This window comes from Sus scrofa, chromosome 1 (genome assembly GCF_000003025.6).
Source record: "Sus scrofa isolate TJ Tabasco breed Duroc chromosome 1, Sscrofa11.1, whole genome shotgun sequence".
Classification (NCBI taxonomy): Eukaryota; Metazoa; Chordata; class Mammalia; order Artiodactyla; family Suidae; genus Sus; species Sus scrofa.
In genome coordinates this window covers 52,239,671-52,267,178 of record NC_010443.5, presented here as the reverse complement: position 1 = coordinate 52,267,178, position 27,508 = coordinate 52,239,671, and the positions used below count along the sequence as shown (strand labels likewise).

At 43.0% G+C, this 27,508-nt stretch overlaps 1 protein-coding gene and 1 long non-coding RNA gene across 51 annotated transcripts in view; one reads left to right on the top strand and one right to left on the bottom strand.

Annotated features, from left to right (window-relative positions):
- Window positions 1-27,508, top strand: part of LOC106508874 — an 80,345-nt gene that overhangs the window by 46,403 nt on the left and 6,434 nt on the right. The gene's annotated exons all lie outside the window — the stretch shown is intronic.
- The window catches only part of RIMS1 (regulating synaptic membrane exocytosis 1), a 461,317-nt gene continuing 454,531 nt past the window's right edge, over window positions 20,723-27,508 (bottom strand). For 38 of the 50 annotated variants that reach the window (XM_021072912.1, XM_021072956.1, XM_021072981.1 and 35 more), the window contains 3 exons: window positions 25,839-25,940; window positions 24,605-24,744; window positions 21,878-23,015 (listed from right to left, as the gene is read on the bottom strand). In XM_021072912.1, the coding sequence (XP_020928571.1) occupies window positions 22,797-23,015; window positions 24,605-24,744; window positions 25,839-25,940 (461 nt within the window). In that variant the 3' untranslated portion in view covers window positions 21,878-22,796. Of the gene's footprint in view, window positions 23,016-24,604; window positions 24,745-25,838; window positions 25,941-27,508 lie in introns of all 50 variants that reach the window. The other 12 variants (XM_021073077.1, XM_021073090.1, XM_021073092.1 and 9 more) reach the window with 1 other exon arrangement.

Here is a 27,508-nt window from a genome sequence, read left to right as displayed (position 1 = left end):
GTGTGAATACCTAAAAGAGATCAGAAGATCTAAGGAGTCTGTACAATCACACATTTGCATGGTTTGTGTTCAGGAAGGGAGAACCCAGCCTTCTTTTCTGGCTTCTCATTGGGACACAGCTGTGGAGGGAGAGTGGGCCTGGGAGCTGCCAGTGGTCAAACCTCAGAACAGAGTCACTGCATTTAAGTCTGAAAATAGTCAAATGCCCCTTTGGCTTCAACTGAATATGCAGAAGGATGTGGGTCGGGTATAAATAGGTGAGAGCCATTTGTACCCAGGTGACTGGTACGTGCACGTTCATTATATTTTTCTGTTTTACTGTGTTTGAAATGTGCTATATGTTTTTAAAAAGTGTGGCCCAGTCTAATCAAAATTTCAAGCTCTCATCCAATTCAAGCTTCTTACTTTTGCCTAGAAATCTGCATGGCTGATGGAGTGAGGTAAGATCAGTGTCTCTGCCTTTTCCACTCTTTCTCACCTCCTCTCTGTGGCTTCTCTGTTTCAGGACTGTACTGAGAGCTGGGTAGAGGATGAGGGGACCGAGAGGGTAGTGATCCAGCCCTGTGTCCTCCACTAGGTGGGGTGTCCCAATCCTTTTGCTGGCCCCCATGGGCCTAAGTCCCAGGTGAGCCATGCTGTCCATCCCTGGCTGGCCCTTTCCAGCACCCACCCCACCTTCGGGCCCTCTAACCCTGTGCCCCCATCTTTCTCTGCCAAGGATGCCTCAGCCCTGGAGGGAAGCCTCCAGAGCAGGGTCTTTATCAATGTCATTCAAGACCAGTTATGTTTTTATGCATACACCGGGCTAGAGAGGGACGAGGGACTGGAGCACACTTACTCTGCAGGCATTAGGTTCTCCCTGCCTGCAGGGAACCCATACTTATCCCTGACTATCCCGGATTTCCCAGGTAGGGGGCGCACATCAGTCCTTAAGGCCTCCATTCCAGCCAAGCACCGCAGCATCTTTAAGAACCAAGAGGCTGTGTGGGCCGGCAGATTTCCGCATCTTACAAATCTGCCAGGAGCATGTGGGCAGCTTCCTCCAGGAACTGCCCAGGGATCTTCCCACCCCCTCAGCTAGGGGTGGAGCAGAACTCTGTTCTGACCCCAAAGGGACACGCTCTATACTCCAGCTACTCTTACCAGAGAAAATCTTCACTCCTACCCTTCTCACAATCTCTTTCTCTCTCTCTCTTTGGTAAATCCCCTAGAGGTGGAGAGTTGGATTCAAGGTGACCAAATTGTGTTGTGAATGACCACTTTGCAAATTTTGCCAAAACGCTCTGGCAGCTCCGTTTAGAATGTGCAGACAATTAACACCCTGCCATATCAGCTTCCTTCTGGAGCCTCAGCCAAAATTCTAAAACAACAGGGAAATCACACTTAGCGCCCCCCCCCCACCGCCCTTGCATTTGAGATTATTTTAAGGCAATGTTACCCATGATATTTCAGGAAAAAAACACAAATGTATTACAAAGTGTGCTTGGTGGTTGTTTTGTAAAATCTCTCAGGACTTAATAAAAATCACATTTGGGGTGATAAATATTAGAAGTGCAGGACACTGATGGAGAGGCATGGACATTCACAAAAAAAGTCTCACAACTTGCATCTATAAGTTACTGGACTCAAGAGATTTTAAAGACTGGGATGGGAAGAAATCCATGGGAGATGGGGAGAGTCTACCTGTTACTGCTCCACCCATTACTGAGAAAAATCTTTGTCGTACTGAGTCATGATATAGGACCTCACTTTGTTCACCCAGATGTAGAAAAAGAAGGCAGAAAGAATAAAAGGGCTGGAGGGGAAAATATCAGAGCCCAGCACCTACCAATGAATTTTCTTCCCCAAGTAGAAGGTACAGTACTCTAGGGAAACACAGATACTGCCACTGACCAGAGATGAACTGAGGAAGGTACCTGTTTGCCATCACTCTTATTAAAAAAAGGGACTGTCATGTCGATTTATGTGTAGCTCCTATCTTTTGTTCACTAGGAGAAATAGACCTTTACCAAATGGCTGTCTAGAAATTCAAAGCATTTTATACATAACAATAAAATCTTAAGTTCTGCGTTACAGCTATGTTAGGATGCAACCAGGGGGCCGAGGAGTCTTCAGTATCATTTTGGTGGCCCATCAGGACCAGGAGGACCATCTGGATCTCCTCCCCCTCCTGGTGATGTGTTAGAAGGTGCTTGGCACAGAGAACAGGTTTACTTGGAAGTGGAAATAATAAAGTGAGAAATGAGACCCTCTGGGACCAGCTTTTTGCACAGACTCTGCCTCACAGGGTGGGGCTGGGACTGCTCCAGTGCCCCAGGCAGGGCCTCCCCACTGTCCCCTACCCTGCCTCCCCCGAAGCCACCAAAGCCCCTCCAGGGAAAAGATCCCTTTTACTGATCAAGCTTTTGCTTTCCTCTGAAGACAGCTGTTGCCACAGCAAAGAGTAATAACAATGATAGCAACAATAATAACAACAAAATATGTATTTTTATGGCCACACCCATGGCACATGGAAGTTCCTGGGCCAGGGATGGAGTCTGAGCTCTGAAGCTCCAGGAATGCCAGATCCTTTAACCCACTGTATCAAATCTGTGCCTCGGCAATGACCTGTGTGATTCTTAACCCACTGTGCCACATCTAGAACACCGATAATGTTCTAAAACCACCAATGTAGTTCAATTCTCCCTTGTCTGGGACAGGGGCTCAGAGGAAAGGCGTGAACGTGACTAAGCCTGTAGCAGACCAGACAGATCTCCAATCCTCCTGACCACCCTCAGTGCTGGTCTGTGCAGTGGTGCTGACCCGCTATCTCCCCAGGAATCCCACCCACCTCCCAACCCTCTCTGCACTGCAGGGACCCACAGGAACTGCACCCTTGGAGGTGAGCAGCCTTCTGCGTTAGTCATTTTTCCATCATTCGGTCTTAATCCCTCTGAATGTCAACAAAAGCCAGGAATGAGCAACAGAGGCTCTTCCCAAACAAACCTCTCTCGCATGTTGTCCTTTTCATCTTGTTCCCTTTGTGTGCCTGTCACTGAATAATGCTCCCTGAGCCTGCTCAGATCACTCTAAATCCCTGAGCCTGGATCTAGGAGAAACCAGGCAGCCTAGCTACCCCTGTGCACACGGATGCGTGACTCCTGGCATTTTGACATCTCAGAATGGCTCCAAACTGGGATCTCTCCAGTTGAACGAACTCCAGAAGCAAGAGAAGGGAAATTGAAAAATCAGTTCAGGGAGCTTCCATCTTTACATAGGGACTGTTATGTAGACATGAGATAAATGAGATAAGGTCTATGAACAGTTTGAACCTGAGGTCCTAGTAGGGGACAGTCCTGGGCTTCATGGTAATTAGTCCTGGTCCTGGTCCTGGCTCTGCCACCAACGAGGAGCTTGAGAAGGTCGCGTCACCTCTTCAGGCCTCATTCCTTCCTCCAGAAAATGAGTAATTCCTGCCAACTTTAACAATTTAGGATGAAGCCACATTTAGGGAGTGAAACCGGATTTTTGGCACTGCTATTTGTAAGGCTGATTTTGCCCTAAGCATATGCAATGCTAAATATAATGTTCTAACTGCATTACTGTCTGTTTATGGTTCCTTTGACTAAGCCAAGATGAGCCTGTTTGGTTCAGAGCTAGACAGCTGGGTGTGTTGAGCACGTTCAAACCGGACTGCCTGCAACGGCAGCCTTTCTGGAATCATCTATGGGGAAGCAGCAGGAATCTCAAACAGGGCTGTAGTCTGAATAACTAGGTAAATTGCAAGGCTATTTTTAACTGAGTGACATGAATGAATATCTGGGCTGAAATGTGTCTGTTTACCAGGGTCTTATCAAGTGAATGGTGGGACATATCCATCTCCATCCCTGAGCCAGGCCACTTAGGAATGGACTGGCCTTCTTTGGTCCCCTCTGCATATTCCAGGTTGTCAGGGGGGGGGTGCACAAAGGCAGATGCTCACATGGTCCTGATAGGTCTCTACTGGTTTCCTCACAATCCTCTGGCTGTGTGATGCTGAGCAGCGCAGGTGTTCTCTGTCTGCGTCCCCCATCTGTGAAAAAGTGAATCCTCACCGAGGACCAGGATCTGGGCAGGGAAGCCCTGCTGCTCTCAGGACAGCATGACATACTGCATAGGGAGGGGAACCTTATGGGGAACTCAGCGGGCCAAGGCACAGGGAAGTATCTCTAGTTTGGGTTTTAATTACAGGCTGAAAACCTGCCCTTCCATGACTTGTGCCCAGAGACCTTTCAGGAGAGCCTGGATCAGGGATGATGAAGAAATGATGGAAACTTGTTGGAGAGTCAAATCGTGGGAGGTAGGGGGACTGCCTTTGATACAGGCAATTTAGTGGATAGCAGTAATAGTGGAATGTTGAAAGGTAGAGTTTTAACAAAGTGGCAATCCCTGTTTTTACATCTGTTTGTAAAGAAACAAAAATATCTTTAAATCACTCTTCTGTAAATAGACTACCTTTGTGTAGTGTGAAACAAACAAACAAAATTGGGAGCAAAGCAAACCCAATGGCATAAACTCTGCAGGATGAAACCCAGCTGGATCTGGAGCCATAGCTGTCAAGGAGCCCTCAGGAGGCTGCCACTGGGATGGGGAAGGTAGTTGCTTTCTGGGGATGTTACCAATACAGCCGATGAAAATGCACAGTGAGACAGTGCTGTGCACAGGCCCATAACTATGGCAGCCCAAGAACCTAGCGAGGAGAGCTGTCCATCAGCTCTGTGCTTTTATTAAGCCCCAAGGACCGAGGCTGCTCATCCGAGGAGGAGGTGGGGCCTTGACAGCAAGCCCTCCAGGCGGCCATCAGGAGGCTGCGTAGCCGATGATGGGCAGCTCGTGGTTGCCTAGTGACCGGCAAGTCTGCACCTGGACCATCAAGTTACTTAGAGGGCTTCTCAGGGCACAGAATCTTCTATTTGCGGGGTACGTGGGTTAGTGTGTGACAACGAATTTACAGAAATAGAAAAGCCACCAAGACATATGAAGAGAAGACCGTGTCCTTTAAAAAAGCTGTTATCTAACGTGTCTTATGGAAAGAAAACACGTTTTCCTCCTCATCTGGCCTTGAGAATCTGGAGGGGAGGCGTGGAAAGGGTTTCCCTACCTGTCCACATTAAATAGGGGAGAAAAATGGCAATGTTTTTTGTGAATTTAAGATTCGTAAAAAGGGAATTAGAGCCTTTACGTGGTACTTCTTAGTTTTCAGAGCACTTCCACAAATTATTCTTCGTGCTTACCACATCCTTTCACAGATGTGGAGAAGATGTGGATGGACTCACTCAAATCCCACAAAGAGTTGGCAGGCTGTAATGAGAATGCTGACTCACAGAGTAGAAGGCTTTTTCTCCTCTTGGGGGAGCACCTTTTGCAGTTTCTCTAAGCTTTTTAAAGGAGGGTGATTTTGACTTTAAGGTTTTTTTTTTGTTTGTTTTGTTTGTTTGTTTGTTTGTTTTTTAATGGCCACACCTGTGTCATATGGCATATCCCTGGCCAGAAATTGAATCAGAGCCACAGCTGTGACATACATCGCTGTTAGGGTGATGCTGAATCCTTCAACCCCCTGTGCTGGGCTGGGGATCAAACCCATATCTCTGCAGCAAAGATTTTGAAATGATACTCCAGTGATGCTTGGATTTGAGCAGCTCCTTAAGCCTTAAAACAAACAAACAAAAAACCTCATGTTTTAAAATAAAAATAACATGAAGAATTGCTGTGATGTGTTGATGATAAAAATGAAAATAACTCACTGAGCATTTATTATGTGTCGGGAATGGTACTAAGCACACCTGTATGCATTGCCTGATGTAATTCTCACAGAAACCCTTTTAGGAAAGTAATAATGTGTGCTCCGATTTGGACATGAGGGATCTAAAGCACAGAGTGTTTCAGTTACTTGCAAAATGCTTGGAAGCCAGTGATTCCTGCAGCTTGGATGTGCGCCCACTGAGACTTGTCTATAACGGTGCTGGGTTAGCGAGCACATACCATCTGTTCCCAATTGAATCTGACCTCATACCCTCTCCGTGAGGATGGTTTCACCACCACCAGAGGTCTACATTCTTCACCCTGGAGATGGCCATCCAAGACTTTCCACATAACCTGTCATGAGGCCCTGGACAGTCTGGTGTGATGGCTGAGAACACTGCTTTATGTCAGATAGACCTGGGTACCAGCCTGGCAGGAACTGGCTAGTTTAGACCTATGTATAAGTTACTTCTTTAACTTTGGTGGGGTTCAGCCCACCAACTTAACTTTGGTGGGGTTCAGCCCACCAACTTAACTTTTCTAAGTGTGGGCAGCCCTACCTACTTTATGGGATTGGTGGGGACATGAACATTCAATGCAATAACTATGTAAAGTCCTCGCAACTAGTAAGGCTTCAATATGATGATTGTCTTGTTTCTGCTTTACTGATGTAAAACTCCTCATTGATGGGCTGTGTCTGCTTCTCAGCCTAAACTAAGGAAGGGTAATTCATTCAAATAATGATTAAGGACCCAGCTGTAGCAGACACTGTGGCAGGCACTTGGAATAGAGAAATAAACGTCATCCTTGATCTTCAGGAAATGACCTGACTGGCCAAAGGAGTAGACCCAAAATAGTTACAGTCGAATATGATAACGAAGGCTGGAATGTTGCACCTGGGAGCACAGCGGAACAGCTAATTTTATCTGGGGGCAGTCAAGAAGAGTTCACAGATATGCAGTGAGCAAGGCAAATAAATAGCAGATCCAAAATCCTGATCCCCTCCAAGAGAAGATGGCAAGACAACTTCTCTGAGGTCCTTCATGAGCACTGTGTTGAGACAAGACAAAGATGTGGCCTAAGGCTGCCTTGGTCCAGGTGTTCCCAGATTTGCCCGCAGAGAAATGGAAAGACTAGATGTCTGGTTAAGTCGATGGCTCCCCATAGAGCACACAGGTCCAGACTGAAGGTTTCTTTGTTCAATTTACTGCTCCTGAGAAGGCTACTTCCCTCACTGCTCAGCGTTCCCATCCGAATGAGCCTGCTGGGGCAGCAGACAGGCACCATCCCTTGCCCTGGCCATAACTGGCCATTGTCCTGGTCACTCGAAATGTGTATGTGAAATTTGTCCTCAGCTCAACTCATCAACCTAGAACCTGGGCTGCCCTATTCTCTCCTGTAGCAGTTTCCTTGGCAACCAGAATGCAACCAGAGAGCTGCCAAGCCACAGTGGGACCAAGTTTAACCCCACGAGAGTGTCAGCATTCTCTCATCTTTTAAAGAGTAAGCGACAACTTCGGAGACTCTCTCTCCTGCAAAACTACCAGCATAGCTGCCATCACTTTGGAGCTTCTCCCATCTGGGCACCTCAAAGCAGGAATGCTTTCATAGCCCAGCCTTGCCCTATGGAGGGAGCATCAGCATCACTCTCATTGTTCCACAAGGGCTTCTCCAGTGGGCTCTCTGCCTCTATCCCTCTCTCTTCCTTCCTTCCTTCCTTCCTTTCTTCCTTCCTTCCTTCCTTCCTTCCCTCCCTCCGTCCCTCCCTCCCTCCCTCCCTCCCTCCCTCTCTCTCTCTCTCTCTCTTTCTTTCTTTCTTTCTTTCTCTCTCTCTCTCCCTCTCTCTTTCTCTCTCTCCCTCCCTCCCTCTCTCTCTCTCTCTCTCTCTCTCTTTCTTTCTTTCTTTCTTTCTTTCTTTCTTTCTTTCTTTCTTTCTCTCTCTCTCTCTCTCCCTCTCTCTTTCTCTCTCTCCCTCCCTCCCTCTCTCTCTCTCTCTCTCTCTCTTTCTTTCTTTCTTTCTTTCTTTCTTTCTCTCTCTCTCTCCCTCTCTCTTTCTCTCTCTCCCTCCCTCCCTCCCTGCCTCCCCTCCTTCTTTCCTATTTCTTTCTCTTCTTTTTCTTTTTTAGCAATGCCCTTGACATTCCCCAGCAGTTACGCTTTCAATTGCCTGTGAAAATGCCACATTGAAGTCCTGGGGTGAGGATCACAGGATAGTCTGTTTCCCAGTCACTACCCCATCCCCTTAGACAGTAATCAAAGTTGAACCCACTGACATCCGAGTCAGGTGTTGAAGCTGCAGTTTATGTTCTAGCTGGTGGGGGATTGTCAGTGATGAGGGTGCCCCCTCCCAACCATCTGCTCATTCCTGGGGAGTTCCTAAGAAGCCAGCCCCTAATGATAAGAAAAATATCGAGGATCCTCATTTTAGTATATGAAATTACCAAACAGGGACCATTCAGTGCCGGATTCCCAAACCCTAGTGTCTGTAGGAATCACCCGGGGAGCTTGTTAAACAGCCACTTCTGATGTCGTCAGTTTGTGGTGGGGCCCAAGGTTCTACATTTTTGACAAGTTACCTGGTGATGCCGTGGCTGCCAGTCAGAGGCTAGACTTTCAGGAGCTGGAGTTCAGGCTCCACGTCTGTTTTCATGTGATCACACATGTGCCTGTTGGCGCTGCAGAGGTGGATGAGAAAGGAAAGCACGTCTCTCATCCCGCGGTGCTGTCAACATTTTAAAACCTTTTCACATGCACGTCTCTTGGGCAAGCAGGGTGGGTAGGATGATCCCAATCTTTTCTGCCCAGTGACAAATAGCTTATGAGATTCCAGATCCAATTTTTCCTACCTTCTCACCACAAAAGACTAGTCCAAACAGAAGAGTTTTGCTACTATTATAGTATTTTTGTCATTGTGGCATTTGGGTTCAAATTAGAAAAATAATTATTATAGATGCTATCAAACACACACGCAAGATTAAAATGCCCTAAAATCTAAATGGGCTTAGGTTACTAGGAATAATTTCATACATCACAAAGGGGTTCACAGAAACATCTCTGGGGACGGGGGTTTCTTTACTAATGATGCATCTCCCCAAACTCCCACATTCGTGGTCAAGTGAACTTGGCTGCTTTGGCCCAATATTTACTGGCTGCTGTCCAGACTGACTGACATTTCATAATTCTGGTGAGGATAATTAGATGCTGAGGAATAATCTGCCTCCAAGCTGTAGTAGTGGGTTGAATGGTGAAATACCCCCTCACACCCAATAAAAGTCTTTTGGGGACCTCAGAATATGACCTGATTTGGAAGAAGTGTCTTTGTAGATTTAATTCAGGTAAGGATCTCAGGATGAGGTCAGTTCTGATTTAGAGTGGGGCCCTAATCCAATGAGGAGTGTCCTTTTAAGAGACAGAAAAGGAGAAGCTTCTGAGGAACCCAAGGAGGAAATGCATGTGAAGAGGAAGGCAGAAGACAGGTGATGCTATCCCTTACCAAGGATGCCAGGAGGCACCAGGAGCTGGAAGAGGCAGGATAGTCTCCCCTTAAATATTTGTAGGGAGCCTGGCCCTGCTAACACTGCAGCTTCAGATTTCTGGCCTCCAGAACTGTAAAGCAATACAACTTTGTCACTTTAAGCCACGGAGGTGGTGGTTGTGAGTAGTGGCAGCCCTAGGAAGCCAATGCACAACCCTATGGTTAAAGTGGTCCAGACTTGGGAACCTCTCCCCTGGCTGGTGCTGCTCAGCTGAGAGGTCCGTGTGACCACGGGGAAGGGTGGTGGCCCCAGCCCTGGCGACAGGGCAACTTACTGTTCCATACATGGGAATGATGGAGATTCTCCCACCAGACACATTCGCAGACCGAAAAAATCGCCCTGCCCTCAAGGAAGATGGGTCACAACTCAGGGTTAATTCAACAAAATAAGACCTATGATCACTTTTTGATGGAGATGAAGATGGAAAAACTTTGGGTATGTTTATCATCATCAGATGTTTTCAGTCAGATATTTTTACGCCTTCAAAAAGGCTCTTTCCCCACAAGTTTTGTCCTTAAGGTTAGTCCTCCCTGGACCAAATCTCCTTGCACCTGCACAGAAGTCTTGCGCTCCCACCTGCAAGGTCCTCCTGCCTGCACAGCTTCCTCGAGCTGCACGCAGCACTACTGCCATCTCATGGCCAGAATATACCACTACACCCACAGCTTTGGTTCCAGCTCTGACCCATAAAGGCCGGGACTAGGGCTCCAGACTGAAATCCTTATTTATAATCTTGAGATTTTGGCATTTATGTAGTAGGGCAGAGTAATATTTGAAACTGAATATTAAGAAGAACCACATAATATGTCTGTTTTGCTGTTATTAAGGCAGTGAAAATTCACAAATATAATGCAGCCTCCCTGGATTATAATTCACAAATATAATGCAACCTCCCTGGAGGTGAAAGCATACCATTGGATACACTCTTTTGAGTTTCTGATTATCTTCTTAATCCCCATCCACCTATTCTATAGTGGGAGCCAACAAGCAGGCACCTGGCTGGGAGGAGGATACAGGTCTGAGCCTCCCTAATACTTAGCCTGCTCTGGGTTTCCTGTGGTATTTGCCACAGAGAGACCACCCCACCCTAAATGGGTGGGGCTTTTTATTCACTGTTTGGCTAACAACTAAGGTTTTGAAGGTCTGATTTCCTAGGAGATGGGATTTACAGGGGTCAGTAATAGTTGGTATGTGGCTGTTATCAGATTAAAAGAATTGTTCTCTCTTGGTCTCCACCTAACTTTTCACAACAGTGGAACTTTCCTGCCAGACCTGTGCCAACATCCCCCCTTCCAATCTCCAGTGAAATCGCCAGGTGGGTGAAAGCGCGGAGCTCTGGTTGGAGCAAGGGTGAATGTTCTGGGGCCTTCTACTTTTTCCACCGATATCGACAGACAAGCTGAGAGACTGTTCCTTGGTTCTCTGGAACATCATGTGAAAAGCTCTCATCAAGAGAAAGTGTTCCATGGGGAAGAGAAAAGTGTTCCTAGAACATTGCTCCAGGGATATCAGCTTATCAAATATAATCAAATGAATCAGGGATCTAAATGGCTGAAAAATCAGGATGAGTGTTCCTCCTGGAAAGGATGGCCCCCCACAAGGTTCTGCTTTCTATGCCTTTCTTCTCACACCCTTCTCAAAGAAAGATCCACCAAGCCCTGCATCACCAGGAGTGAGGCCAGCTTCATCGGAGGGCATGGACTTGTGCAGTCATCTGGGGCTCTGCACTTGGAAGGGCCCAAGTGCTTGCCACCATCTTGAAATTCTCCATGATTTCTTAATCTTTTTTTTTTTTAATTTTGTATTAAAGTGTAGTTGGGGAGTTTCCATCCTGGCCCAGTGGTTAATGAACCCAACTAGTATCCATGAAGTCGTGGGTTCGATCCCTGGCTTTGCTCAGTGAGTTAAGGCTCTGGTGTTTCTGTGAGCTGTGGTGTAGGTCAGCTGCTACAACTCCAATTTGACCCATAGCCTGGGAACCTTCATATGCCCCAGGTGTGACCCTAAAAAGACAAAAAAAAAAAGTATAGTTTATTTACAATGTTGTGCCAATTTCTGCTGTACAGCAAAATGATCCAGTCATAGGTATACATCCTTTTCCTCATTTTATCTTCCATCATAGTCTATCACAAAAGATTGGATATAGTTCCCTGTGCTATACAGCAGGACCTCATTCCTTATCCATTCTAAATGTAATAGTTTGCATCTACTAAACCCAAACTCCAAAGATTTTTTTTAATAAGTGTCCCCTGCATCATTATTTTGCACTGAGCCTTTCATATTACTTGGAGGGTCCTGCCTGGGAGTTTGCTAGAAATCTATAATCTGAGGCCCTGAATTTTGACAAGATCTCACGTGAATGGTCCCCGCATTGAAGTTGAAGAAGCCCTGGTCTCAGCCACTAACGAAGTAGTTGGGGCTCAGGTATGGCAGGAGGGCTCAGATTTGTGAGCATCAGATAGGTTATTGGCAGAGGACGGGGGAGACCTGTGTTCTCCTCTTCAGAGCAGTAGGATCAAGACACAGACTGGAGGGGTAGGGGGCCCTTAGGAGACTATTATATTGAAGGAGAGAAAAGAAGAATAAGAGAAACTATTGCATAATACAGGAAATGGCCTCTTCCAAACCATTTCCTTTTACACTTTATTTTTTAAAATTTTATGTCAGCACCCATACCATATGAAAATTCCTGGGTCAGGGATTGAATCTGAACTGCAGCTGTGGCAACACCAGATCCTTTAACCCATTGTACCTGGCTGGGGATTGAACCTGTGCCTCTGCAGTGACCAGAGCCATGGCAGTCAGATTCCTAACTCACTGTACCACAGCATGAAGTCCCCAAACCATTTTCTTTAAATCTTAGTGACCTGTCACAAGTTTTTGAATACCTCAATTCTAACATTAGAGTAGAAAAGGGGAACTGAACAAGAAAGGGTCAGTGTCTTTGACTGTGGGGTACTGTTTGACAACTGGTGGGGTACTGTTTGACAACTGATGAGCTACTGTTCTGTCATGAAATGGGGCAGGAGTCCCCATTCTTGAGGGCAAGTACCTCTTTGTCTCTTCACTGCCCCTAGGAATTTCCCCCTCTCTTTCCTCTTTAACTCCCTCTCTCTCTCTCTTTGGTCTTTTTTTTTTGTCTTTTTAGAGCTGCATCCACGGTATATGGAGGTTCCTAGACAAGGGGTCCAATCGGAACTGTAGCTGCCGGCCTACACCACAGCCACAGCAACTCAGGATCCAAGCCGTGTCTGTGATCTACTCCACAGCTCACAGCAATGCTGGATCCTTAACCCACCGAGTGAGGCCAGGGGTTGAACCCGCATCCTCATGGATGCTAGTCAGGTTCACTAACCACTGAGCCACGATGGGAACGCCTTTCCTCTTTAGCTCTCAAAGCTTCCCTCTTTCTCTGGACACACACAGGTTGCTTTATATCATTAGGGAGTTCACATGTCTTCAAAAGAACAGATTGGAAGGGACTTTGACAACAGGCTTCCATTGCTTTCCAAAGAACAAGGAGTCCCCAAGGAAAAGGCTCCAATGGGCCAACTGCTATAAATAGGGGTAGTAGATTTATTGTTTAAAATGATTTATAGTTTAAAAATTACACTGTTGCAATAATTTAAAAAAACTCTTCATATAGGGATGTTGAGCTCTTGGGATCAGAGAGCACTTCATCTTGGTCATCCTTGCAATTTTAAGGAACTGGATTGTTCCATTTCCAGTGCTTGAAATCTCCAGACTGGTATGTGTAATTTGAGAAATTAGCAGCAACTTTGAAATGTTGATACAGTCAGATAAAGGAAAAGCAAAGGAAAACCAAACCAAAGTGCAAGTATTGTTTTTGGAATATAGGCTAGAGCAGAGCACATAAGAAGATCTTGGCTAGAGGCAACAAAAATCTTAGACTTTATTTCTCAACTGAAGAAAAACCTCTCTCAGTGTCTACTGCCCCTTGAGTGTTATAACTGCAGCCATGCTTCAGGGGATATTTTTGTTTATAAGAAGGAAGACGGAGTATTAATAAACTGAGAAGAAACAACCCAGGAGAGCATGGAACTCTCAGCCCTCCTGCATCCATTCCTTGGGCCATCTTGGTTTTGGATACCTTCTATGTGCCAGGACTACTTCACGTCATGGGTTTTTTCCTTAAATAATTTCAAAAGGATTTATAAAGCCATTTCATTATAACATCAAGCCATTTCATTATTGCATTTTTGTAATAAGGCAAACAAGAAAGAAAGAAACTAAATATATTAGCGCGAGCTTTATTTTGGCTGATGTGGTGATGTGACAGTTGACCAGTGCTCAGGATCACCAGGATCATGCTTGCAGTGTGTGTGTGTGTGTGTGTGTGTGTGTGTGTGTGTGTGTGTGTGTGTGTAGGGGACTGAGACCGTATCATGGGTTGTATGATCCCTATGGTGGCCCCGGGAAGGAATTCAGGAGGTCTGTGAACATAGATGAGGAAATGCTGCACCTTTACTTTTTTTTTCTGCCTCTAATTGAAATTGAGCTTTTCTTTCAATGTCACTGAAGGCAGCAAATCACAATAGCATAGCAGGACCTGTGACTTTTTTTTTTTTTTTTTTTGTCTCTTCTAGGGCTGCACCCATGGCATATGGAGGTTCCCAGGCTCGGGGTCGAATCGGAGCTGTAGCCTCCGGCCTACACCACAGCCCCAGAAACGTGGGATCTGAGCTGCATCTGCGACCTACACCAACAGCTCACGGCAACGCCGGATCCTTAACCCACTGAGGGAGGCCAGGGATTGAACCCTCAACCTCATGGTTCCTAGTCGGATTCTTTAACCTCTGAACCACATGGGAACTCTGAGCAGGAGCTGTGACTTTCTTGTTAATAAAATCACAGGTATTATTTTTTATCACATTATGGTTGTTGTAGATATCTTAAACTATCATTTATGCTCATCGCTACTTCAAAAATATGGTAGTTATTGAATTCCAACAGTTTATTTTGTTTAATGCATAAAAAAATAAGTATGTGTGTGTGTACATCACAGATTTGTTTTTAAAATATTTTAAATTCTTCCAGTATAATTCATTTCCTTTTAATCCTATCTGTGTACTTTTTTTTTTTTTTTTTTTTTTTTTTTTGGTCTTTTGTTGTTGTTGCTATTTCTTGGGCCGCTCCCCGCGGCATATGGAGGTTCCCAGGCTAGGGGTTGAATTGGAGCTGTAGCCACCGGCCTACGCCAGAGCCACAGCAACGCGGGATCCGAGCCGCGTCTGTGACCTACACCACAGCTCACGGCAACGCCGGATCGTTAACCCACTGAGCAAGGGCAGGGATCGAACCCGCAACCTCATGGTTCCTAGTCGGATTCGTTAACCACTGCACCACGACGGGAACTCCGTATCTGTGTACTTTTTAAATGCGTGTAACATTATCCTGAGGCATTTGTTAGGTTCACTCGGCACCACAGGTAAAGGGAGGCACAGTCCAAAGAAGAAAAATCTTCTCCAGACACAAAGTAATAAAGTATAGAACACATTAATGAAAACATCATGTGCATCTATTTGCAAAAGAAAGATTTGGAGTGACGTATTGGAAAACATCTTTGACCAAAATGCATAGCCAATGTGAGAATTTTTAATTAACACTTAATAAACACTAAAGACAAAGCATTAGAGAAGGACTTCGTGAATTTATGGTGGGGTGAACACAATGGCAGGAACAAGTTAGTATGATCTGGGTGTGTAATTTCTGGGGATTTTACTTGATGTGCTGATAGAACCTGACAAATCTAAAGGAATGAAGAAAGAATGAAACACAAGCTAAATGGAAAGGCTGTGGCCATGTCTTATGGGACGTACAATAGGGAAAGCAGTGCAGGAATGAAGCACTCGTAGAGGAAGAGGAAACAGTTTCTATCATCTCAATGATGAGGTCCAGGCTGGACCTGGGCCAGAAGGCAAGACAGAGAATGGCAGTGACTTTGGTGAAAGGATACGTAGTAATTATAATTGCTCGAATTTATTGGGTATTTACTATGAATTCAGATTTTGTCCTACTTACCTTAATCTCCAAAATAATGATAGTATTATTATTCCATTTAACATATATGTTCCACAGTATGTTTTATGGACTCCATTCTTCTAACTTTGTGTTGAGGGCAGCTTCCCCAATTTCAAGCATTCCCAGATGTGTGAACAAATGCAAATTACTAACTTTGTCTTAGAATTTCTTGTATAAATAAAAATAAATCAATTGCTGTTGATGTTTTTACAGTGGCATGTCCCTCAAAATGTTGTTCTGGCATCCTAGAATCTTCAAGGTACCAAATAAAGGACTCCTTAATTTGGAAGACAGGGAAAGATGAGTGTCCCCAGAGAAAGGTGTGGGTGTGCTTGGGCATTGGCAGCCTTGAGAACACTTGTCCCACCTGCCCCATGTTTTGAGAGAATAAGAATGGGTCTGGAGTAGACCAGAGTTTACCATCATCTTTCTCCTTCCAAAAACACCCAGATTGGTCTTGGGGCACCATATGCTTTGGATGGAACTGTGGGGGCCTCTGTGTCCAGGGCTGGACTCTTGATGCAAGCCTGCTCATAAGTATGTTCCATTTCCCTGGCCAGAGATATGGGTTCAGTCTTTGGCACTGACTCCATCTTGTCCAAGAGGATCAAGCTTAGGATGCTGCTGGGCTGATCAGGAGACTGGATTTTTCCTCTGAGGTTGCTAAGCTGTGATTGCTGAGGTTGAGGTGGCCAGTAGCTGTCTTGCTATCCCTTGAACATGCCTATCTAAGCATGCAGCCAACAGAGAGGAATCTCCCTCAGGAGGTGGAGGTGGTTCCTGCCTATGCCTGAAACCAGATCGACCTGTAGAATTTTCACTTTACATGAGTCTGCAAGTTCCCCTTTTAGTTTAGGCCTTATCAGCTTTCTACCCGTCATCCCAATCCAAAAGAATTCTAACACAGGGTCTTAGCTCATTGGACATTTCAGTTTGGAGATAACTGGAATGGTATTCATGTGAAGATAGTGAGCGGACTGTTGGTTCTGGGTGGCAGTGCATCTAGGGTGGGTTACATTATCCTCACGTGGTGCTTGGGACAGTACCCGGCGGGGGCAGGGGGTGGGGGGGCCTAAGAAAACTGCCTTTGCCCAAGAAAGCTTATTCCTGAAGAAGACCTTACCAGAACAGATGAAAATACTGACTACCTGGTGAAAGGTGGATGCCATTGAAGGAAAGAGAGAACATCTCAGGAGTAGTAATGTGGAGGGCTGTGACACATTCTGAAGGCTAGGTCATTCCCAAGCTGGGTGTTTCTCAGACAAATGACAGGTATCATAGGATGGTCATCCTGTCCTCAAGATGTCTCCTAATCATGTCAAGTGTGCTAGCCATGTTGCTGAAACCAAAGGAGGGTGCTCAAACCCAGACTCTAGCATGGGTACAAGAGTCCGCTCTGACCTCCATGCATTCATCATTCACTGGGACAGAGACCTCTACTTGCTCATCAAAACCCTTGTTCTCCTCCCAGTTCCAGGCAGTCACATCCTTTCCTGCAGTTAAGGGAGGCTATGTGTCTGGATTCTAGCTGGTGGACTAGAGGTGGAAACCACATGTCCCACGCTTCAAGCCTGCACACACTCCCCCATTGCTTCTCCTCTTCAGATTGTGCATTGACCCATTTCCAGGAAGCCTTAGAGGTTACATGTGAAAGACCCAGGGCATCCATCAATCTGGGTCCCTAAATACTTGGTCATCTTTTCACTCTCCCACTGTTGCCTCTGTTGTGTCATACCCGCTGTTGCTCCCTGTTAGGGAAATAACTCACCAGTGGACACAGAAGCACATCATCTGGCTGAGAGCTCAGGGGGATATATTCTCATATATACTGTGGTCTAGTATGAGGGGCTGCAGAACAACTTAGCAGGTCTGAGAGTGCTGTCCTTGCAGAAGGAGTGAGCACGGGGAACAAAATCTAGTCTTCAAATTGGAGAACAAGGAAAGAGTAAAGGAGAGAAAATTTTCCAAATATTAGATGCAGAGAAGGTCAAAGCTATACTGAGAAAGGGCTGGTGGATGCATCAGGTGTCATTTCAGAGAGTATTTCAGCCAAGTGGTGGGAGCACACACCACCCAGTAGCAGGAGTACAAGTGACAGATTTAGCAAATAAAAATATAGGATGCTAAGTTGACTGCATTTCCAAGAAAAAACAACTAATTTACAAATTCACTTAATTATTGATTTTTTATGTGAAATTCAAATTTAACCGAATATTCTATATTTTGATTTGGCAGACTTATCTTGGGGTTATGGATGGGTGGTAGGTGAGGTACTATGGGCAAGACTGAAAAGACCACTTTTGAACTTTGGTGCTGGAGAAAAAGGAGGGATGAACTAGAGGGTCTGTATAATTTGGAAGGTTTCCCTTCGTCATGAAGACCCAACCCCCATTATCAGAGACGGTCACATATACACCTGTGGTGGGTGTGGGCTAACAGTTCACATTTGGAAGCTGATGGGATAAAGAAAAAGGTTGAGCAGTAATCAGAAACAGTGACCCTAAGTCTTTGTCCCAATAGACTAGTAATAATGTCGTTATGTGCCATTTGCAGCAACATAGATGGGGCTAGAGATTATGATGCTGGGTATAGTAAGCCAGACAGAAAAAGACAAGTATACGATATCACTTATATGTGGTATCTAAAAAAATGATTCAAATGAACTTATCTACCAAGCAGAAACAGACTCATAGACTTTGAAAACAAACTTATGGTTGCCAAAGGAGACAGGGCGTAGGGATGGATTAAGGGTTTGGGATTGGTATATTCACACAATTGTATATAGAATGTATGGTCAATGGGGACCTTCTGTATAACACAGAGGACTCTACCCAATATTCTGTGATAACCTAGATAGGAAAAGAATCTGAAAATGAATGGATCTGTGGGTGTGTATAATTGAATCGCTTTGTTGTACAGTAGACATGACCACAACTGTAAATCAACTATACTTCAATAAAACTTTTTAAAATAGTGAGAAAAAAGGAGAGAGATGTCCTTACATGAAGGCCATGATTTGCTCAAGTTTGCTTTGCCTTCAGGAGATGTGAAGATGTGCATCTTTGGTGTCTGGTTTGAGGCTTTTGAGGGGACTCTGGATGGCAGTACAGGGCAGGAGTGATGTCTGCACAAAGGATGCTGGCTTCTGAGGATAGGGGACTCGACACCTACATTAAGAGTCATGGAGTTCCTGCAGGAGCACAAAGCGATTGATGGCATCTTTGCAGCATCAGGAGGCAGCGTTGGTCCCTGTCCTGGTGCTATGGGTTAAAGGATCTGACTTGCTGCAGCTGCAGCATAGATCTGATTCCAAGCCCTCCATATGCCTCAGAGTCGCCAAAAAAGAAAAGAGAGAGAAAAAAGAAATCTATTTTGGAAGCAAAATCATAGAGGGTGTGTGGTCTAACTCTGAGAGTGCAACAGCTCCAGGGGCGGAGATTCCAGGTGGATCATTTCAATCCCAGGATGCAGATTTTTGGACTGATGCAAAATTGGGAGGTGCTGCCCAGTGGGGACTGGGTTCAGTGAGGGCAGGGCTACTCAAGACATTTTTACATGGGGACCCAAGAATAAGTCTGGGCTCAGCTAAAGACACTTTCGCTCATTGTTCTTTACTTTACTCCTCCCTTAAGGTGGGAGAATGGTTTGGATTGGAGTCCTTCCCCAGCCCACGGATTCTCCTTTCTTGAAGACTGAGCCCAGCTGTCAGCACACATCAGAGGGTGCAGTGATCATCAGGGCAGGCTCTGGAGTCAGCCAGACCTTGGTTCAGACCCCAACCAAAAACTTTGGTCTGCAGCTTGGCTTCTCCTAGATCCTTTATGTGCATAGGGGTCCTAACATACTTAATTTGTAGGGCTCTGTGAGAATTAAACGTAATCCTGCAGCTCTTTGTATGCAAGTCAAATACGTCATGGTAATTATTTCTTTAGAAACTGACCTCTGTGGCAGGCAGGGAGCTCCTTTGAGACAGGATCCAATTTGTTTCTTTTCCTTTTTATATCCCAAATACTTACTTAATATCTAGTACCAACAAAGACCTTAGTGATGTTGGTTAAGCATAATCAGATCACACATCTCAAGCTGGGATTTCCAGAAATTGTCAGAGTCAGTAAGAAACCCTGAAAATTTAGCAGAATGGCTACCCTTCCAGCTATGTCCTCTCCATTGTTTTTCGGTTTTGTTTGTTTATTTTATTGAAGTACAGTTGACTTACAATGTTGTATTAGTTTCACGTGTACAGCAAAGTGTATCATTTCCTTGAAATCACAACGTTGTGCAAACCTATCTGATTTGAGAAGCAATTTCTGCTTTTGTGCCTGTCTAGCCAGCGAATTCTCAAGCCATACTCTGTTGCCAATTTCAGTGGCTGACTTGTGGGTGTCCTACTGCCCCACCCCCAGTGATGGACTATTCTTACTGCCCATGCTTTAAACAGCTCTGCTCTGACAGTTTGTTGTAAAATGAACTGACCAGTTGTTTTTGTCTCCTGTTGACCCAGCTTAACAGATAATTCCATGTCTTATAGACCAAACAACTGGCTGACTCAATAGGCTAAAATTCAGTCAACTGTTTATAAAACTTTAAACAGCTGATTATCTCAAATTTGATGTTGACTGAGTTGTGTTTACTGTTTTACAAAGTTAAAGCCAGTGTGTTCTCTAAAAATGTAAGGGGCTCCTAGAAAGTGGAGGCTAGATCACAACAGTTATTTTACAGCAATGCCATTGAAACTGGTGCTTACCAAGTATCGTGTGAAATATATGAACACATTTTTGGAGAAGAAAAGAAAGTATCATGAAATTAAATTAAGAAAACTAATAGTTTTCCTTTAACATATTATTTTTAGAGACTCAACTATTATCTCTGAAGGTATATTTATCACCTAAGATCCTGTTGAAGACGATTTATGGTCTTGCCTGGTTGGTTGAGTTGGCCTACTCCAGGGCAAGGCTCTACAAATCAGAGAGGTCCGGAGGAACCAATGGAAATAGGAACCAGGTGCTTCAATGAGAGACATGGTAGTTAATATTTTGATGTGTCACATAACTTGAAATGATCTGGCAATTGGACAACAGCAGACTGAAACAGCAGCAGAAAAACAATCCTCCATTTGATTCTTACTGAGATTTATTGTTTTCAATAATGCCACTTTTCAGAAGTAAAGTCATGTGCTCACTTAGACAGGCTGACAAAGTGAAACCTTGTATGTGATGCAAAGTACCCTTTGGGCCTTAGATTAAGACACAAATAGTGCGGTGACAAGTCAAGTACCTGCAGCAGATGGCAAACCCCACCTCCCTTGCCCAGATCTGGCTCCTGTCTTGCGCCGTGGAACCCACAATGGCTGTCTGGAAAAACACAGAACACAGGTGGCTACTGACTGACATGAAAAGTAAGTTTTATTAAACATGTTTACATACATGAGTTGGAAGTTCATTTAAAAGCACAGGGGAGTGTTAAGACAAGTGGTCAAAATAGAAAGATACTACCCAATTAGAATCAGTTGATCGTTGGCCACTAAGACAGAACGGAATCTAGTAGAAGTTCACCAATGCTTCAGCTCTTCCTGCTCAGCATGGTGGGTAGTGGTCAATCTGTGCCCTGGGAACAATGGGCAGGTAATTCTGGCGTGTGTAAATAATAAATAATTCACTTGGTGCAGGCAGTATGTCTATGGATTAAAACCTATGTGTACACAGTGTCTACATGTGTTACAGCCCCACACGAGGAATCTACACCAAAATATTTATTAGGAGGAATTTGGTCCATACTCCATCACGTTTTCCAGAGGGTAAAAAATAAAGTCCATTGATAGACATTTCAGCCCAGACTCACAGACTGAGTCCGGCTAAAACCTGCAAAATGTCTATAACAAAAATGGATGGCTTAGATTTCTTGGTTATTTCAGTAGAGTAATTAACAAGCAAACTGTACAAGTACATGCAACATACAAGCTGGCCTATGTGGAACTAACATACATTATTAAATGGCCTTTTGTTTCTTTTCTTTTTTCTTTCTTTTCTTTTTCTTTTTTTTTCTTTTTTTTTTAACGAAATGTGCATGCGGCTTTGAACAGTTTTGAGTCATGCTGCTCTATTTGTGTAATCACAAAAGTTGAGTGACTCATAAAAGGAGGGAGGACGTCTCGATGCACATATACAGAAGGTCACAAGGGAATTCAAGGCCCAGAAAAACCCAGATGAAGAAAATGCAAATTGAAATGTGACTTTGTTTTATCCCCCCCCCAAAAGTAAGATACTTTGCTTTAAAAAACCAAGCTTTGTGCTTGCATCAATCTCAAAGAAATGTAAACTAAAATTTGATAAAAACATTAGTTTAGTGCAGAATATTTCAACTGGAATTTCCAGTGGAATATTAACAGCCATACCATGCTCTTTCCGGGATGGATGGTGTGTCTACACTGAGACATGGCCAAGGAGCCTGGGCATCGCCAAAAATATCTGAGGCTCAAATCCACTTCTAGTCACCATTTTGGGAGGTCAAAATATGTGTTTAATACCCATGAGCATTTACTCTTTTTTTTTTTTTGGATGTCAGGAAGAAAAAGGCATTATAAGTAGTGTTTCCAAGGTACAAGGATGTGGTTAGTTTTTGTTTCCAGCACTAGCTATAGACTGAGCTCTGTAAAAGTCTTCCATGCAAAACAATGGAAGACATAAATCAGTGTTCTAGAATGCAAACAGAGATATGCTCTTCTTTCAAAAAAGGGCTTCTGTGATTACCTGTTTTTTGGAAAATAATTTTTTGTTTTCTGGGTTTCAACACACAAGTCTGTGAAGAATTTAAAAAATGGAAGTGGGTGAAACCCTGCATGGCCTCATTTGTCTTGTGCACACTTTGGAGAAACGCTACAGAGACAGCTTCAGCCCTTTTTTTTTTTTTTTTTTGATGCTTTTGGAAAAAGAAAGGAAGGGTCTCTGTAAACAGCATGAGGCCTGTCATGACACAGCTGAAAACTAGTGGAAAAAACAAATACAGTGAAAAACAAAACAAATCAAGAAACCGAAATCAACAAATAACACACAAATAAACAAAATTTCTCAAACACCAGGGAAATAACACTGCTTGTGGTTTGTGCAGAAACATGTAAAACACAACTTTTCACAGAGTGAGAGTTTCCAGTTTGTTCCTTTTGGGGTTTGTGTATGTGTGTGTGTGTGTGTGAATTTGAAGTTTCCTCTCTTTCTATTTGTTTAGAAGCATCAGTGATTCTCACTAGCACGTTGACTCTTCCTGTAATTGGATAGACTGCCTTGTTCTGTCATGTGAAGCCAGGTTTTAAACAACGATTGGGACAGATTGTTGAAAAACAACTACAGGCAAAAACACAAGTTGATTGTCTGTCTCCAATAATGCTTTTGATTATGAAATATCTGGTTCAGATTTTTATCCTGAAAGGTAGAGTCTGACTGGAACGACTCTTGTGTAAGTTCATTAGGATCGGATGCAGGGGGGACCCGTTGAACTTTCCAGAGATGATTGGGAAGCCCGGCGGGTCAGAGGGGTGAGTGTGGGGTCCACCAGCGATGATGGTGGGAACAGCTTGTACCAGCCGATGACCATGCTGGAAAGATCGAGTTCCTCCAACAAGATCTGAGCCACACCCATAAAGCATTTATGGTCCATCCTGCCGTAGTCCCCCCAGACAATCACCTGCAGAGACAGAGAACAGCAGTGAAACCTGTTCTTCTCTCTTTCACCTCGAAGAGTTGAAAGCAAAGTGTTCTGTAAAAGTGGCCCCATCAGGGAAGGAGAGCAAGTGACTATACCCAAGACCAAGGAGGTGTAATAGATCCAAAGATAACTGCACTGAGGTGCTCATGGAGACACTTCACAATGATTTTTAGATTTGATGGAATGCAAATAATGCTTCCCTAGTCAATGAGGGGGACTGTCTACATAAACCATGTTCAAAATAAAAACACAAGTTTATTTATATATACATGGAGGAGTTCCCTGGTGGCACAGTGGGTTAAGGATCCAGTGTTGTCACTGCTGTGGCTCAGGTTGCTGTGGTGGCACACAGGTTTGGTCCCTGGCCAGGGAACTTCCACATGTTTTTTTTTTTTTTTTCAGTGGGGCAAAAAAAAAATTTCAAAACCTTCTTTAGCAACTACTATATAATAAACAATGTGCACAGTCTCAGAGATATACAAATAGAAATTTGTGCAAGCTGGGAGGACGCAACAACCCAAGTCCGTGTACAGTGGAGTGCATGTATGATGGACTATGTATAGGGTATGAGAATACTCGTTAAGTTTCTTTTATATCATGGACTTGTTAGAGATGACACAGAATGCACAGTAATTGTAAGCTGGTGGCTTTTGAGGACTAGCCTGATGATTTTGACTTGATCAGAAGGTTAATAAGTCAGGGAACTCACTGACCATTACCACAATCTGGCTTAACTTCTTTCGGTGGCAGATAAGATTTCCATTATACTGTTTGGAGGGACAATTTCCAATCCTCCGTGACCCATAAAGGGTCTCAAATGAACACATTTGGTGAAGCTTGGCTTTTCAATTTATTGAGTGACCTTGACAAATTAATCCCTGTGATCCTCAGATGTGATGTTTAAAAGGGGGATAATGGTGGTCCACACATTTAGAAAAGGTAATATATGGAAGCACCTAACAACGCATCTGGCATTCAACCAGTCCCACATGTTTGCTGGTCCTTTCCTTTCTTCCTCTTTGTATCCTATGTCAGGCACATGGTAATGCTCTACAAACTATTGCTAGTATTGAATGCCCTGATTATCTATCTATCTATCTATCTATCTATCTATCTATCTATCTATCTATCAATCATCTATCATCTATCTAATCCATCATCCATCTATTATCTATCATCTACCTTTCTATCAATTATATATCTAATCTATCTTTCTATCAATCATCTACCTATCTATCAATTATGTATGTATGCATGTATGTATGTATGTATGTATCTATCCTTTAGCTAGAATAAGTGAGACATGGGAAATAGGGCAAAGTAGAAGGAGAGGATGGAGAGAAAGAAGAAAAGCAGAGTGAAAATAAAAATTTTGTTTTCCATTAGAACCATCAGATATTTTTGACACTATAGGTTATTTGTATTGTAAATTTTTTGTTTGTTTTTCCACTCAAGGATGCTATACTACATTATTGAACTTTATTCTCTTCCTGTTGGACCACCCCTTCAATGTTGATGTGGATAATGTGTATAGTCCAGTGTAATAAGTCAAATCGGCTATTACTGACCTGAAGGACTTTACCCTGTGGACTTTCATCAAAAACCAGGGACTGTTGATACAAGGGATCAAGGGTCTTTCGTGCAATTCTTGTCTTCTTCTTGGCTATGCAGGCCCCATTCTCCAAAAGATACACTTTGACATATGGAGCTGAGGAAAAGTAACATTAACATATAAGAAGTTATTCCTTTAATTGAAATTGATTTTATTAGAGAATGCTTTAGTAGAGAAGTACAGGTGCTTACTGAAAGTTCCCCATTGATCATTTAAATCATTAAAACTTTTCAGTGCTCCATAAATTCTATTCCTTGAAACTTATGTGTTACTGGGAATGCCATTTTCCTCATTTCAAGTAAAAGTATGTAAAGTTATCACAAGATTCTAACTTATTTGGTTTATGGATGGCAATACAATACACATTTCCATCTTAAAGCTTATTTTATATCTAAAATGTACTACTCAGCCATAAAAAAGAACAAAATAATGCCATTTGCAGCAACGTGGATGGAACTAGAGACTCTCATACTAAGTGAAGTAAGTCAGGAAGAAAAAGACAAATACCATATAATAGCCCCTATATCTGCAATCTAATATATGGCACAAATGAACCTTGCCACAGAAAAGAAACTCATGGGTTTGGAGAAGAGACTTGTGGTTGCCAAGGGGGAAGGGGAGGGAGTGGGATGGACTGGGAATCTGGGGTTAATAGATGCAAACTATTGCCTTTGGAATAGATAAGCAATGAGATCCTGCTCTATAGCACTGGGAACTGTATCTAGTCACTTACAATGGAGCATGATGGAGAATAATGTGAGAAAAATAATGTATATATGTATGTGTGACTGGGTCACTTTGCTGTACATTAGAAAATTGACAGAACACTGTAAACCAGCTATAATGGAAAAAATAAAAATCATTTAAAAAGAAATAAAACCCCATCCTTTTTATGACTAGAACTGAATTTTTCTTGCATTCGTAAATGTGCATAAGAAACTGACACAAACTAAGAAGCAAACCTAACTAAACTTGCCTTTCTGGGACAATACACTTCCTAATACTTTCTGACAGAATAATCGTGTAAGGAAAACCCAGCTCCACTTGCATATAATCAAGAACATAGAAAAGGCTGTATTTTGAAAGAGATAATGCAAAACAGAGGATATCAAATTGAAATGCAGCAAATGTTTTGAGGTTTCTGCCCATGTAAGATGCTCTTTTCCAAACTCAGTGATGCCTCTCCTTACCTGGCGTAGATTTGGAGCCAGGTTTTTGAGTGAGGCTTCGTGCTCTAATAACTTCAACTTCTAACTGGCCCTTTTTATCCTCCATTCCAATTTGTATATCACCTGCAAGTGGAGAAAGTAAAATGTTTCAGCTTCTCTGCAGTCATATGAAGATAAAAAACTAAGAGGTCCATAACAGACTTTAAATTACAACCTTCGTGATCTTGATAAAAAACTAATATTTAGAGCCCCCAACCCCACTTTTCTTTTCCTATGTCCAAATCAGGTTTTGAAAAGTTTCTCTTCATTTCTCTGATACTCATTCAACTCAGGAGAGTCTCATACTAGTTTTAAAGTGTTTAACTGTGACAATACTAAAGTATTTAAGTGATTCTTTTACTTTAATAAGATTTCTTATCCTTTACGTCATCTAGTATATAATTTTTCTTAATAAAAATATAATTATCTGTATTTCCATTTTCTAGAGAAAATCATTATTAATATCCTAGAAATTTCAAACAAATCTGTTTTTTCCTTCTTTTCTTCCTTTCTATCTCCTTCCTATCATCTATCTATCTATCCATCCATCCATCCATCCATCCATCCATCCATCCATCTGCCATACATCCTCAACTTACTCCATGGATCAATGAATGGGCAAGTAATTACCTATTTATCCTATTTAACTAGATCCCTGTGGATGGAAAAAATAAGTTATCTGCATTGCTGTTATCATAAACAGCATTAGAATGAACAATTTTATGTAGAAGTTCTAATTAAATGGACATTCAAAAATTTCACACTTATTGCCAACTATCCTTCAGAAAGGCTGTGACAGTTTGCACTCGCACCAGAAGAACGTCTTCCCATTTCGCACAGCCCGTTAACAGTTATTAGCAATAAGCCTACTTTTTACCAATCTGATGTTCAAAAAGTTATTATTAGCCTTTCTTTGATGACTAGGATGTTGAACATATTCCTAAATATTTTCAATTTCTATTCTTTCTTTTGTATTGCCTGTTCATGCCCTTTACCCATTTTTATAAGATGCTCAATGTTTTCTGAATGATATGATACTTTACCCCTGAAAATGTTAACTATAATTATTTCTAAGTTATTTTTTAGTTGGTTGAATCATCTCCATTTTCTCAGTTGTGAATTTCTTTTATTTGCCTGGCCCATTGATCAATGTTGTGGTTCTGGATGGTTCATTAGTTTTACAATAGTTCTGTTTCAGACCTCAGGTCCTAGGGACACTTGGGTTTTTGTTTTGGTTTTATCACATAAACACATAGCTTAAAGAGTCTAACTGCTCTACAGTTTATTAGTATAAAATAGTCCCAGTCTCTCTCTCAACTTGTCTTGCAATGGTCACTGCTTTCAAAATTTACAATACTTCAACTGATTTATTTTTTTACGTTTTTGGCATTTGCACCCCATCTCTGAATATTATACTTAGCATTTTCCTGTTTTTCAGTTTTACATATTATTGACCCCTAATTGCACTCACTTTCACTGCCTTTCTACCACCGAGTCATATTTGACATTTCCCATAATCCCTCCCATTCTCCTATTAATATTTATATTATAATCATGTAACAATATTTATAGCTGAGGGAACTGCAATACTATGATTACTTCTCACTTCTTGAACATGCTTCCTTTTCCCTACAACACCTAATAAGTGTCTT